This window comes from Lissotriton vulgaris, chromosome 5 (assembly GCF_964263255.1).
Source record: "Lissotriton vulgaris chromosome 5, aLisVul1.2, whole genome shotgun sequence".
Classification (NCBI taxonomy): domain Eukaryota; kingdom Metazoa; phylum Chordata; class Amphibia; order Caudata; family Salamandridae; genus Lissotriton; species Lissotriton vulgaris.
This window is the reverse complement of record NC_141693.1, coordinates 987,288,674-987,301,800: the sequence shown is the minus strand read 5'-3', so window position 1 is coordinate 987,301,800 and position 13,127 is coordinate 987,288,674. Positions and strand designations below refer to the sequence as shown.

Below are 13,127 nucleotides of genomic sequence, written 5' to 3'. Positions count from 1 at the left end.
GGGACCCCAATGTCTTTTTCCGACAGCCTTTCCATGACAGAAAGGCCGACATAGAATGGCTGTTGGACACCGACATCATAATCCAGATGGCGGAGCCTCTATCCTTAAGGGATTATGCAGTCTTTCTGGCGCACCAACTGACTCCTTGAGCCCGCCGGAACCACGTCAGAATCCCCCCCACAGGGGTAATTCCGACCGCTGTCATAATACGGCCTGTAAACCTACCACCTACCAACCTACCCCCTCCCCAAGCGCCTTGAGACCCTCCGGGTGAGTAGCGCGCTATACAAATGCTTTGATTGATTGATTGATGTTGGCGGAAAGCCGCTGACCTCTGGTCAGAGGGTTTCTGCCCATCATCGTAATGAGGCCCTAAGTGTCAGGTATCTGTACAAGTATACAGGAGCAATGGAGCTCCATTGAAGACAACAAATTGCTAAACTTACAGCGCCAATTTTCTAATATTTCTGTTATCGTTTCTTCTACTTTAATTTATAACATTCTACTCTCAATGTGTAGTGTGCTAATAGGTTAATACTAATTTTGTCTTGGGCTGTGCTCCACAGTTTGGATTTATAACTCCCGTAGATGGCCTTGAAAAGGAATATAACCCTCAAAAATGAGCTAAAATGTTCTAGTATATGACAACACCACATATAAACTCAAACAAATCAAAGATAAAATTGATAATCTCATTCACTGCCTCCATGAATACCAATCAGTCTGAAAGTCACTTTGTACTGATGTTTTACAACATTGTGGTCTAGGAATATCAAAACAAGAATGTCGATGGGCCGCAATGTCTTGACCAAAATATCGATGAACAAAATATTGAAAGGTAAGTTTGTATAGGTTTTCTATACCTAACTTCACATGTCAGGTGATGTATCTATCTTCAAGGTACGTAGATGTGGAGTTGTGAATAGCAAATCCATACCTCTGTGCACTTACATCTTTTATATTTTTCCCCTTGATATTTTGGTCACAATCATGACCAGTCAAAAGTTTGGCTTCGACATTCCCTACCACAATCTCTCTGTTGGACTTGGCCCTTAAGGCAGGTTCACCCCTAATCTTTTTGCTTTAGATCTGTGATATGCGTGGATGATTTTCTGGTCTGTGCGCACTTTTTCTCTGTGTCCCAGAGTAAAGTGCGTGCATGTGGTTAGGCTGGCCTGCTCTCCCATAGGGATGCATGGGGAATATCTGTGTCCCTAGTAATTCCTGATGTGTGGGGAGTGCATGCTCGAGTTTGGTATGTGCGTGTTTGTGGGAATGAATGCTTCGCAATGATGTATGTTGCGTGGATGTGGCATGTGTAGAAATGCCATTTCTGGGACTTGGCATATTGCTGGAAAATATGCCTGCAGTGTGATTGGCTGGAGCTGGCTGGTGAGCCTGGCTCCAGGAAGGCTGGATGGGTCTGCCCGGTGGTGAGTGTGAGATCAGCATGCTTGATGGCTTGGGAGGAGTGCACTTGGTCCCTGATGGGCCTGGACTTTCCCCGGACAATGCTGGCTCCACCCCCTGTAGTGCGACTGATGGCCCTAGCCCTGCCAGTGAATAGAGAGGGTGGTTGAGGTAAACAGAGTACTTCAGAACCAGCTGCGACTGGTTTTCCCCCCACCCTGCACCCTGAGACAAAGGGGTTTTCCTGTGTAAGAAGGGGCTGTGTCCCCATGCAATTTGTCCTGTTCTTGGTTCTGCCTAGGATCTTGCCAGAGGGGGCTGCTGCTGCTGCAGGGGCCAAGAGGACCGCCACTTGGCTGTCTCCCTGCCTGGAGACCCAGTGTGCTGGCTCTGGCCCTGCCTTGCCCCTCTGCCTGCCTCCAGACCCTGCTGGAGCTGTTGCTGTGCCTGGAAGCGCTTTTGATGGATTTGTAGCGCTAGGAGCGCTTTCCTGATGCTCCAGTGCTCCATAGCGCTTTGCTGACATTTCTAGCGCTGAGCGCGCTTCTCCTGTGCCCCTGAGCGGTTGGGAGCGCTGTATTGACCTTGCCGGTGCCCACCCGGCATTGCAGCTGAATTGCCGATTTCGCCGATTTTTGGCGTAGCGAGTGCCACCTCGCTTTATCTTTATTTTGAAGGCCGGTGCCACCCGGCATTGCCCCGTGGTCTGTAATCATTTTTGAGCCGGTGCCCACCCGGCATTGCCCAGGAAATCACCGCCGCAGCCCGAGGGCACTGAGAGCTGTTGCCGGACCGCCGCGCTGCCTGCAGCGACCCGGAAGTCCCGCCCCCTGACCCCCAGGGCCGCGCTGCCATTGGCGGCCCCGGCGAAAGTCAGGCGGAGGGAGAGGAGACAAGGCCAGGCGAGAGGAGCAGCCGGCTCTGTCCTCGAGGCTCCCCGAGTGGAGGAGAGCCCCTTTCCGGCCGCCGAGGAGACGCCTCCAGCAGCGAGACACCCGGTGAGTGCCTGAAAGGAGGGAGAGGGGCCGCGGGACACATTGCCGGTGTCCGCCCCTCCCCCTTAGCGCGATCTCGCGCGCACTGCTGCGTGGAGCCTCGATAGGCTCCTGGGGGCATTACTTGATTTTGAGTCCCCCGTGAGGGACTCCAACGCCCCCATTTGTGTTTGCGAGCCTGCAAGGCTCTTGTGGCCATTACCTGTTTCTGAGTCCCCCGAGGAGTGACTCCAACAGCCCCGTATTTGTGCCTTGCGAGCCCAGAGAAGGCTCGAGGCGCCCAACTTTGGTTTTATGAGCCCAGAGAGGCTCAAGAAGGTGCCACATTTGATTTAGAGCCCTGAGAGAGGCTCTGGGGCACTTGGATTATTTTGAGAGCGCTGAGCTCTTGATTGCACATCTGCTTTGCAAGCCCCTGAGAGGCTCCTTGCCCACTTGGTTCTTGAGCCCTCCTGGCTCCAACGTTGTGCATCTGTATTTAACAACTGTCCAGCACTTAGTGGACAGTTGCCACGTTTAGGCTTTGTGTTCTGTGCTGCCTGCACAGCTTCCCTGACATTGAGACTCAGGGCATTCCGCCCCTTTCGAGGCCAGTTGGCCTGAGGGACACTTTTGAGTATTGTGCTTTGTGCACCCCGCGCATTGTAATTTCTTGTTATGTAATTCTTGCGCATGAGTTCTAACCTGTACCTTTTCTAAAAGTGACCTGATTAGGTATTCTTATGGTTATCCCTCTTTGCTGAAAGTAACCTGCATAGAGAAATGTTGATTCCTCCTACCTTTTCTAAAAGTAACCTGATTAGGTATTCTTATGGTTATCCCCTTTTGCTAAATGTGACAAGGCAGAGAGGATTGTTTATGTTTATCCATTATGCTAAATGTGACCGGCATAGTAGATTGTTGATGGTTCATTTCATGTTAGGTTTCCTTCCCTTTGCTAAGAGTGAACTGCTTAGGTGTTGGTATTCCTTCCTTAGGTCCTAGTTACCTGCGTGATTTACCTACAGTGTGTTAGGGTTGCGTAGGAGGTCCTTACTGTTCCAGTGATTACTGGATGTGTGTTGCATTTATAATTTTGGTGCTACTCATTCTATGTTTACGACATAAGTGTATATCTACCAGTAATATTATCTAACAAGTGCTTACCCCTGACAGTGGTCCATGTGGCCCTGTCCTGTACATAATTCCCCTTGTAAATTCTGCCCGTGCCTCTGGCACATTGTACAGTTTGCGTGTGTTATCTAATGTGTTTTGTTTATTATAAATACAAAGGCTATTTTTGATATATATCCTTGTGTGGAGTCCTTTCTTTGTGGTGGGCCTTGGGTGTTGTTGCTGGGGTGCGTGCGCAAATACTTAACTCATACCGCCTCCAAGTTTAGCCTAGACTGCTCGCGCCACGCTACCTAGAGGGCGAGTGGGGGTTGCCATGGTGTGTGACTCCCCTGCCCTGACTTTAGAAATGGTGATCCCTGACTGACCTCGACGCGAGTCTTGGCCGGCCAGGGTCCCGTTTCTAACACTCTCCCATCATGGTGACCAAATATTTTAGTGGTTGTGGTTACATAAACAATCAACCACTTCAATTCCGTAGACATTATGTAATCCTAGAATGTATTTGTTTCACCTGTTTTTTATTAAAAAAAATGTTTTAGCATTTGCCAACTGACCAGCAGAGAAACTTCCTACAAGGCAGAAACATATCAACTCAAATTTAACCTGCCTCGGTGATCCAAAATGAGAGACGTTGGTCTGTGTTGAATGTACTGCATTGCAAATCAAAACAACTTACATAACCTATCACGGTGTCATTTGAACAATGTTAAGTAGCATTTATTTTCTATTTTACATAGGTGCTAATGAATGTTTCTATCACATGGATACCCCAGTATGATGTAAATTGTAATGTTGAAGGAGACACGCTTAATACTGATACCAAATATTAAATTGACTTAGTGTCTCCAAGAATAATAAAAAGAAAATAAGTTATGCCCATAAAATACAACAGATTTAATGGCTGTTGTGTTTACTACCAGTTGTGGGTTTTACATTCACGTTTTTTCTCATTTCTAGAGTTTGCCATCATTCACAGAGGTGTGCAATTAGAGCAATTCCTGGGTACAAATTGTTCACCTGGTATATATTGATAGTTTGGTGTTAGCTATTGACTTGGTGCACAGATTGAGCCGATTCTTAATCAAGCGCTTCAGATTGTGGGATAACCTGTGACTATCATTCCACATCCCAAAGAACCCAAACTCCATATATGCAGGACTTGACCTCACAATTTATGCCAGATGTTACCTGGTGAATGTTTTGTGTCAAAAAAACCTTGAGGTGCACATTTCACACTGAAGTTCAAATCTCTATTCCCATGTGTGGCCAATCCAGGATTAGTACCCCTTGAAAGAAAATGAGAGCTAAATTGCTCTGTCTTGCATAGGTATAGTCTAGTGGGTTTTCACTGGAGCATGGAAAATTAACTTTGTGTCACTCTATATCTCTGCATTTAGCTGTCCCTTGGGGATGCCATTACTGAAAATATCTATTGATCAATATTTAAGTTATTGATTTCTCTTTGCAGATTCTGCTATACGATTTTCAGATGCCTCATTCTCTTGGGAACAAGATGCAGCACCAGTTGTCATGGAGTAAGCAGAAGACCTAAAAGAAACATAAAAAAACAATCTTAGTCTCAAATCGACTCTTATCAGAGAAACATTTGCAAGATACACACACGTGTGTATTTGTGTGTACTGTATCTGTGCAAAGTATTATAAATGTGTAACGTATGATAATATAAATTGCTAATTAATATATAAAAGAGGAAATATTCAGAGGAGTGAATGAGAGTGAGCACTTGCAGGCTATGCACATGATGATGTACCCTGAGAAAGATGCAAATCCCATAGCGGGTTTGAAAACAGACGCACAATATTTCCACCTGTATCCACAGGTAATAAAATAGTCTTGGTTCAACCTGGAATAAGGCAAGAATTTATGATAGGCAAATATGAGGAAAATAATCTCTTTTAGTTCATTTCTTTCCCTCAAAGTGAGCATTTTACCCATTGACAAATTATAAGGACGAAACATAGCTTTTTCTCAATCCACGTAGCCATGTGCAAGTTCATTTTTAAGACCAACAGCAATTCTGTGAATTTGATGATGTATAATATTGTGGTGTGAAAATCAATCCAGAAATACAGAGACCATATTATTGACTGACAAAATGTTGTCAAGGCACAGTTAATAGTAGTAAATCTAGTTTTACCTTGATAATAGTTCGGGAGTCAATGTTATGGCCACAATATATATGTAGATCACAATTTCATGGCTCGATATTAGGACGTGCAAGCGTAATTCATGTCCGATGTGTAGATTAGGCAATATATTATTTACACGTGGTATGCAAGTGAATTAGTGGAAATGTGTAACTAATTGACATCTATGTATTCTCCTTCTACTTATCAAACAAAAAGACTTTCAATATAATTCCTAAATGTGATTAAAGTTATTGTTTATCTAAAATAAAGACCATTATTTGCTTTGCACAGGACGCATGTTACTCACTACCAATTTGGGGAGGAGACTGTAACCTGCTCAACCAAGGAGTAGAACAACTGTCATTGCTGTGACATTCCATGGTTCTTGCAGCAAAGTCAGAGAGATGGACTTGGACTATACCCCTTCACACTAAGGGTATAGATTGAGCATAGATCCAGCTTGTGGCTTTAGTGCCTTTCCTAATGGGCCTATGGGCACAATAATGTAGAGAGATATACAGGGCATCTTTTACAGTGTTTTTTTGTCTTTTTGGTGCCTATAATTCCCTACAGGCGCATAGATGAGGGCGTCAACAAATGTCAAAAGGCCATTGCCTAATGGCTGGATATTTTTACCTCTAACTTAATATATCTTAAGAGGTTCACTGAGTAATCTAAAAAGAGCAAAGAAAATAAACAAACGAAAAGATACGGAAATATCCAATGATGATCATATAACTGAATAATGAATCCTCCAATGGGAATAACCAGCCCTTATATAAAGCATCTCAAATACTAAATGTCCTAATCGATGCTTAACGTTATGGGTAAACTAGTAACTAACCTTTCACAAATAATTAAAATCTGAGTCTATCAGTGGGAACAAATACTTGATCCCTTCAAGGCTTTTACAATTAAAACAAGTATCATCAAATGTATATGATCTTATTTGTGTTCTCGTGTCTCCTTAAAATTGGTGTACACATTTGCACTAACACAAGTTAATTTTCAGAGCTCTAGTATACCATTTTAATTATGTGTGGAAGAATTCCATAGTTTGGTGGACTTGGTCTGAGGCTGTAAGTAGCCACTGAAATTGACATTTGCTATGCTGTAATACTTAAGTATATGTATCATTGCTGTTCTCTCATTCACTTTCTTTTCTAGTATCAATCTGGACATCAAACCAGGCAAACTGGTGGCTGTAGTCGGTGGTGTAGGTTCAGGGAAATCCTCCCTCATGTCAGCACTGCTTGGGGAAATGGACAATATCAAAGGATCTGTCAATATTAAGGTAAGGGGAACTAGCATTAACCAGTGCACACCCACTAAAGTGTGGAAATGTGAGTTCATTCAATCAGGCTTTGCAGCTCAGCTGTCACCAGACATTATGTGACTAACTTAAACAAGCATTGGTGTAGCCAATAGGTCTCGCCTTTGGGACCTTATAAGTGTTTAGCCTTGCAACACTTGATGTTGTTGCACCAAGGATATTGTGCTGGATAACTTCAGCATAATATCCTTGGTTCAACAACATCAACTGTTGCATGGCTAAACACTTATAAAGGTACAAGGTTTAGCCATGCAACAGGTGATGTTGTTGCACCAAGGATATTATGCTGCAAAACTAAATACTTTTAAGGTCCCAAAAGCGAGACATATTGGCTATGCCAATGCTTGTTCTTGTTAGTCCCTTCGCCTGCATTGCTTCCACACCTGCGCCCAGTGCTTCACACACCGGTGTCCTTTGTGATGCTTACCCCACCTCTACCCCGAGTTACACCAGCACTTTTACAGAAAAAAAAATTTGCACCAAATTTTTATTAATTTACGGACCCAAATCAGTAAATAAAGCACTTGCATCATAGCGACTTTTTGGTTTATTTTCTGTAGCAAAGCATGGGGGTGCTGTACAGCATGGCTAACCAGCTACTGGCAAAGCCAGCAAATACCAGAGGCAAGACCGATTGTCTTTCTCAATGCTTGTTTAGTAACTGGATTTATATAGAGCATATTACCCCCGACGAGGTGATTAATTGCTTTACGGGGAGTAGTACTCTTCTTCAGAAACAAAAGGTAGTGATTAACCTGGTGGATATTGAGATTAGACATGTACTTTTGCATGCATTTACGCCAGTTTGTGATATATTAATACCAGGTAGGTGTGATAATTGATGGGGGCTATGTGGTTTTAGGAGATTTCTTGGTGAGACTGGTAGAGATTAGGTAGTTTGATTGCAGGGATGGGGTTTTAAAGAGGGGAGGTTTTAGGTCTCGGCCTGCGTAGGCTGTGCTTGCGCAGTCTCGCTGACGAGATTTTATGTTTTCCAGAGTGTGGCTTGAACCCGCCCCTCTTCTCCATTGGCTGGCCTCCTAAATGCTGGCCAGCCATTGGAGAAGAAGTTTGTCTGTCCATTTAAGCCCCGTTTTTTTTCGGATTCGGGGGTGTGTTTCTGAGGTTCTTTCTCTCCTTTTCCCATTGGCTGGAATGTAAACATTCCAGCCAATGGGAAGAGGAGAGAAAGAAAAACACGCCCCCCAGTCTGAAAATGACGGGGCATTTTGGAGATCCATTTCTGGCCTGCGAGCGGAGAGGGCGGTGCAGCGACTGCTGGCTCCGACTGAGGCGAGGGGAATCCATTCACTCCAGCGCTCGTGAGGGATTTATTCTCTGCCGTCCCCCGGCTGGTGAACATCCCTCCACCCTCACATCCCCGGACCCACCATGGAGCGCTGGAATGGCAGAGTGCAGGCGGGGTCGCTTAGACTGCCATCACCAGGTTTCGGCCCGACTGAGGGCGAGGGGGGGTGGGGCTGCCCTCTGCAAGCTCAGCCAGCATCCTCGGACGAGGCTACACGGTCGGGTCAGGCAGCCCCCGGGCAGGAACCGGCCTCGAGCCGGCCCGGGGTGCACCAGGGCAAAGAGAAGGCGTTATTCATCAAAGTAAGAAATATCAGATATGAGATTTTCATCAAAGTAAGAAATATTAGATATGAGGTATATTTTTGGGGGGTTTTGTGGACTACGGTTCAAGGAATATCGATCTGTGATGGTCTATTGTGTCTAAAGCTTAAATAAATGTGTTCCTGCAATTCTAACTTGTTGTATTGTTTATTGCACATTGTTTATAACAAAATGCATCTATCCTTAAGGGGACATTTTTAATTTCAGATTGCTTTGAGCGGTACCTGTATTTTTTCCTCCAATGAAAATAAGGTTTCTGCGAGCACGGGACAAAAAAAACATGCAGAAATATATTAGACTCCATTTTGTGCTGGGTTGCCAAGAATCTGTGTTATTTATGCAGTTCAGTGAACTGATATTAGAAGTGCAAGGGGGCTGCTCTGCATTATCCCACTGTGCATGTGGAATTAAACTTGAGCAGGCCGTATTTCAGTTTTACGACCCTTGCACGGCTGACGCAGTTCATTATGCGAGAACGGGAATGTGCTGGTCTGCCCGCCTTTCACCGGCTCCCAGATGGGCTATGCAAGGCCGGTGTTGGGCTAGGATCTTGCGTAGAGGATGCAAACAACTACACGTCAAGCCACACGTACTGTACGCGGGCGCTAAGTATGCATTGTTCATTCGTTTTCCTGTAATTGGGAAATTCTAGTGTTTTTTTGTCACCGACTGGAACACCACAGCACGCGCCCTTACGCAGATAACGGATACCCTCCCACTGGAGACATGTTTGTCTTCAACACAAATTGGGCGGGATTCGCACTTCAAAGTCTCGCAATGGCCACCTGAAAATGCTGACAGTACAAGATCTCTCAATATGAATCTGATTCACCCGGGAAATATTACTCATTTCCTTTATAAAATCGTTTTAAGACCTCTTGTGTAGAAACGTGATCATCCGTCTTAAGGGCGCTCAGTCTGCTGATGATTTAAAATGTGTCTGCGGAGTCCTAAAAGCGCTGTCACGGGCCTTCAGTAATTGCAACTGATACGCGAACCGCGGATGTATGTAGATATACCTCCTGGTATTTCTCTTAAGGATCCCAGCCGGTGCGTGAGGTGCATCAGTACTTGTCATGCTTGCTGATCTCTTGAGCCGCACACTTTCCATATGGCTTTTGCACTGAAGCACCACTGTTGCGTATGAGTGTGATCTCCCGCCCAGCGAACAGAGCAAGTGAATCACTCGGTCCAAGTGGAGCCACTTGTGGCCACCATGCAGGCGGAGCCGCGTGCCAGAGGAGCCAACGCCCGCGGTGGCATTCTCAGTGGTGGCGTGGTGCAGCAGTCCGGCCGTGCCGCCATCTGTGGTACTGTGGGGGCTGGGCAGTCGCGCACACCTTCTCCCCCCCCACCAGGACCCCGGCCGTGGGGGGCTTCATCTGCAGATGCTCGCGGGAGGTGAGCATGCACGGTGTGTGCTGAAACGGATCCCTCAATCGGACCCCAAGCAGAGGTACAATGGAGAAAACCCATTTAATGTTTTATTTTATTTTTTAACGCAAAATGAGTATTTTTGTTTTTACCTCTGTTCCCTGATTGTGATCGCTTTTCTTGCCTCTGTTCCCTGGTTGTGATAGTTTTTCTTGCCTATGTTCCCTGTTTGTACTCGCTTTTCTTGCCTCTGTTCCCTGGTTGTGCTCGCTTCTCTTGCCTCTGTTCCCTGGTTGTGCTCGCTTCTCTTGCCTCTGCCCCCTGGTTGTGCTCGTTTTTCTTGCCTATGTTCCCTGGTTGTGATAGTTTTTCTTGCCGCTGTTCCCTGGTTGTGATCGTTTTTTCTTGCCTCTGTTCCCTGGTTGTGATATCTTTTTTTTGCCTCTGTTGCCTGCTTGTGCCTGTTTTCTTGCCTCTGTTCCCTGGTTGTGCTCGCTTTTCTTGCCTCTGCCCCCTGGTTGTGCTAGTTTTTCTTGCCTATGTTCCCTGTTTGTGCTCGCTTTTCTTGCCTCTGTTCTCTGGTTGTGCTCGCTTCTTTTGCCTCTGTTCCCTGGTTGTGCTCGCTTTTCTTGCCTCTTCCCCCTGGTTGTGCTTGTTATTCTTGCCTATGTTCCCTGGTTGTGCCTGTTTTTCTTGCCTCTGTTCCCTGGTTGTGCCCGTTTTTCTTGCCTCTGTTCCCTGGTTGTGATCGTTTTTTCTTGCCTCTCTTCCCTGGTTGTGATCGTTTTTTCTTGCCTCTCTTCCCTGTGGCGTTACTGGGCAGAGGTGGGTGTGTCGTGAGGGGCAGTGGATGCCGAGGGCATTGACGCCAGCGCACCGGCTGACCTGTACTGAGGGAAGCAAAGGGTGAGCTTTGAGAGTTGGTTGGGGGCCTCGAATAACCCATTTGTAAATAAGGAGAGTCCCCGGGGTGAGGGTGTGTGTGTCTCTGTGGCTTTGTGTGTGTGTGTGTGTGTGTGGCTCTTTGTGTGTGTGTGTGTGTGTGGCTCTGTGTGTGTGTGTGCGGCTCTGTGTGTGTGTGTGGCTCTGTGTGTGTGTGTGGCTCTGTGTGTGTGTGTGGCTCTGTGTGTGTATGTGTGTGTCTGTGTGTGGCTCTCTGTATGTGGCTCTGTGTGTGTGCATGTGTGTGTGTGTGTGTGTTCGTGTGTGTGGCTCTGTGTGTGTGTGTGTCCGTGTGTGGCTCTGTGTCTGTGTGTGGCTCTCTGTGTGTGTGTGTGGCTCTGTGTGTGTGTGTGGCTCTGTGTGTGAGTGTGTGTGGCTGTGTGTGTGTGTGGCTCTGTGTGTGTTGGGCTCTGTGTGTGTGTGTGTGTGTGTGTGTGTGTGTGTGTGTGTGTGTGCGTGTGTGGCTCTATATGTGTGTGTTGGGCTCTGTATGTGTGTATGTTGGGCTCTCTGTGTGTGTGTGTTGGGCTCTGTGTGTGTGTGTGTTGGGCTCTGTGTGTGTGGGGGGCTCTGTGCATGCTAATACTCTCTACTACTCTCTAATGCTCACCTATTGCCATTGTAAATGACAATACCATTTATTTATGTTTTTAAAAAACAAAAAATGAAAAAAATTCCATTTGCAATGCCAATAGCTCTAACTTTAACAAAGACGAGACCATTGCATTGTAAATGCTTGTTCTGTATGAAATGAGGTATCAGCCAATTGCAGAAGTCGACTAAGGGAGGAATGTGGCACAGGTATGAAACAAATGAGGCTATACTCAAATACAGGGTATGCAAAAGATAAAAGGTAATAGGATAAATTTGAAAAAAGGTACAGCAAATTCAATATGTTTATGCAGTTTAGTTTTCTACCCACACGTCAAGAGTAGGAGGCCTCTGGGACCCCCACAACTGCGCAATATTCCGTTTGGCAATCATGGCCCCTAGAGTCACCCATTGGGTTTGTGCCACATTGTGATCAGTAGGTCCCCAGACATTCAGCAAACAGCGTCTGACCTCCGGTAAGAGAGCCACACCCGTGACCTCCTGCATTACCACATGGACTCTACTCCAATAGTCAAACACTTCCCGACATTCCCAGATGATATGGAGGAACGTCCCCAGCTGACCGCAACCACTCCGACACAGACCTCATCAGATAACCCCATCCGGACTAGACGGGACCCGTGACGTATACCCTATGTAATATTTTAAGTTGAACCAATCTCATTCGTGCTGGAATCGCGACCTCCTTCGGAGAGGAGATCGCCGACTGCCAGTCTTCGTCATCAAGCTCAAGGCCGCCACGGGTCCACTGATCACGTAGCTGCAGTAAAAAGTCCGCCCTTGGTTAATCAATTTCTTGAACACTAGGGATATGGTACTATCAGGTATATGGCCATCCAAGATACGATCCTCTAACGGGGTAGATTCCGGTATCTCTTCCCCCTCCGGCAAAACGGAAGTTAGTGCATGTCGAATCTGAGCATAACGAAAGTATTCCATCCCTCCCAATTCAAACTCGGTCTGCAAGGCCGCAAATGATTTCACCTGTCTCTTCACCCATATGTCTCCCACCTTGGAGATACCAATAAGATCCCACTTGTCGAACCCTTTAGTGTTCCACAGTTTGCCAAACTTGTCAGAGCCAAAAAGTGGGGTAGCCAAAGTTAAACGGTCCTTCCACCCTAACGAACTGGTAGCATCGCACCAGACCCGCACATCTGTCCTGGTCGGCCCCGTCAAAGCCTTCATCACAGATTTAGAATACAACGCTCTATAATAATTACCACTAGGAAAAAACCACCTATCCATGGCAAAACCGGGATTCAACACAGGGCCGTACATACCGTGATTGATGGCTGCCAACTGCGACGCCCAATAATATCTCTTAATATCAGGGAGAGTGATGCCCCCATCATACCACAGGAGCGTTAATTTAGCTAGCGCAATACGCGGTCTGCCATCCCATAACAACTTCCTCTGTAAATCCTCCACCAAACGAAAGTAACCAACCGGGACGATATCCAGCGTGTTCTGAAGGGCATACAGAAAACGACGGAGCGACATCATTTTAAAAAGGGCCGCCCGCCCAAGCATGGACAATGGGAGTTTCCGCCAGCCCGCAAC

At 46.3% G+C, this 13,127-nt stretch overlaps 1 protein-coding gene across 1 annotated transcript in view; it reads left to right on the top strand.

Annotated features, from left to right (window-relative positions):
* The window catches only part of ABCC2 (ATP binding cassette subfamily C member 2), a 687,938-nt gene that overhangs the window by 465,453 nt on the left and 209,358 nt on the right, over window positions 1-13,127 (top strand). Inside the window, exons 15-16 of the mRNA XM_086922588.1 lie at window positions 4,990-5,056; window positions 6,839-6,965. Of these exons, the coding sequence (XP_086778714.1) occupies window positions 4,990-5,056; window positions 6,839-6,965 (194 nt within the window). The remainder of the gene's footprint in view (window positions 1-4,989; window positions 5,057-6,838; window positions 6,966-13,127) is intronic.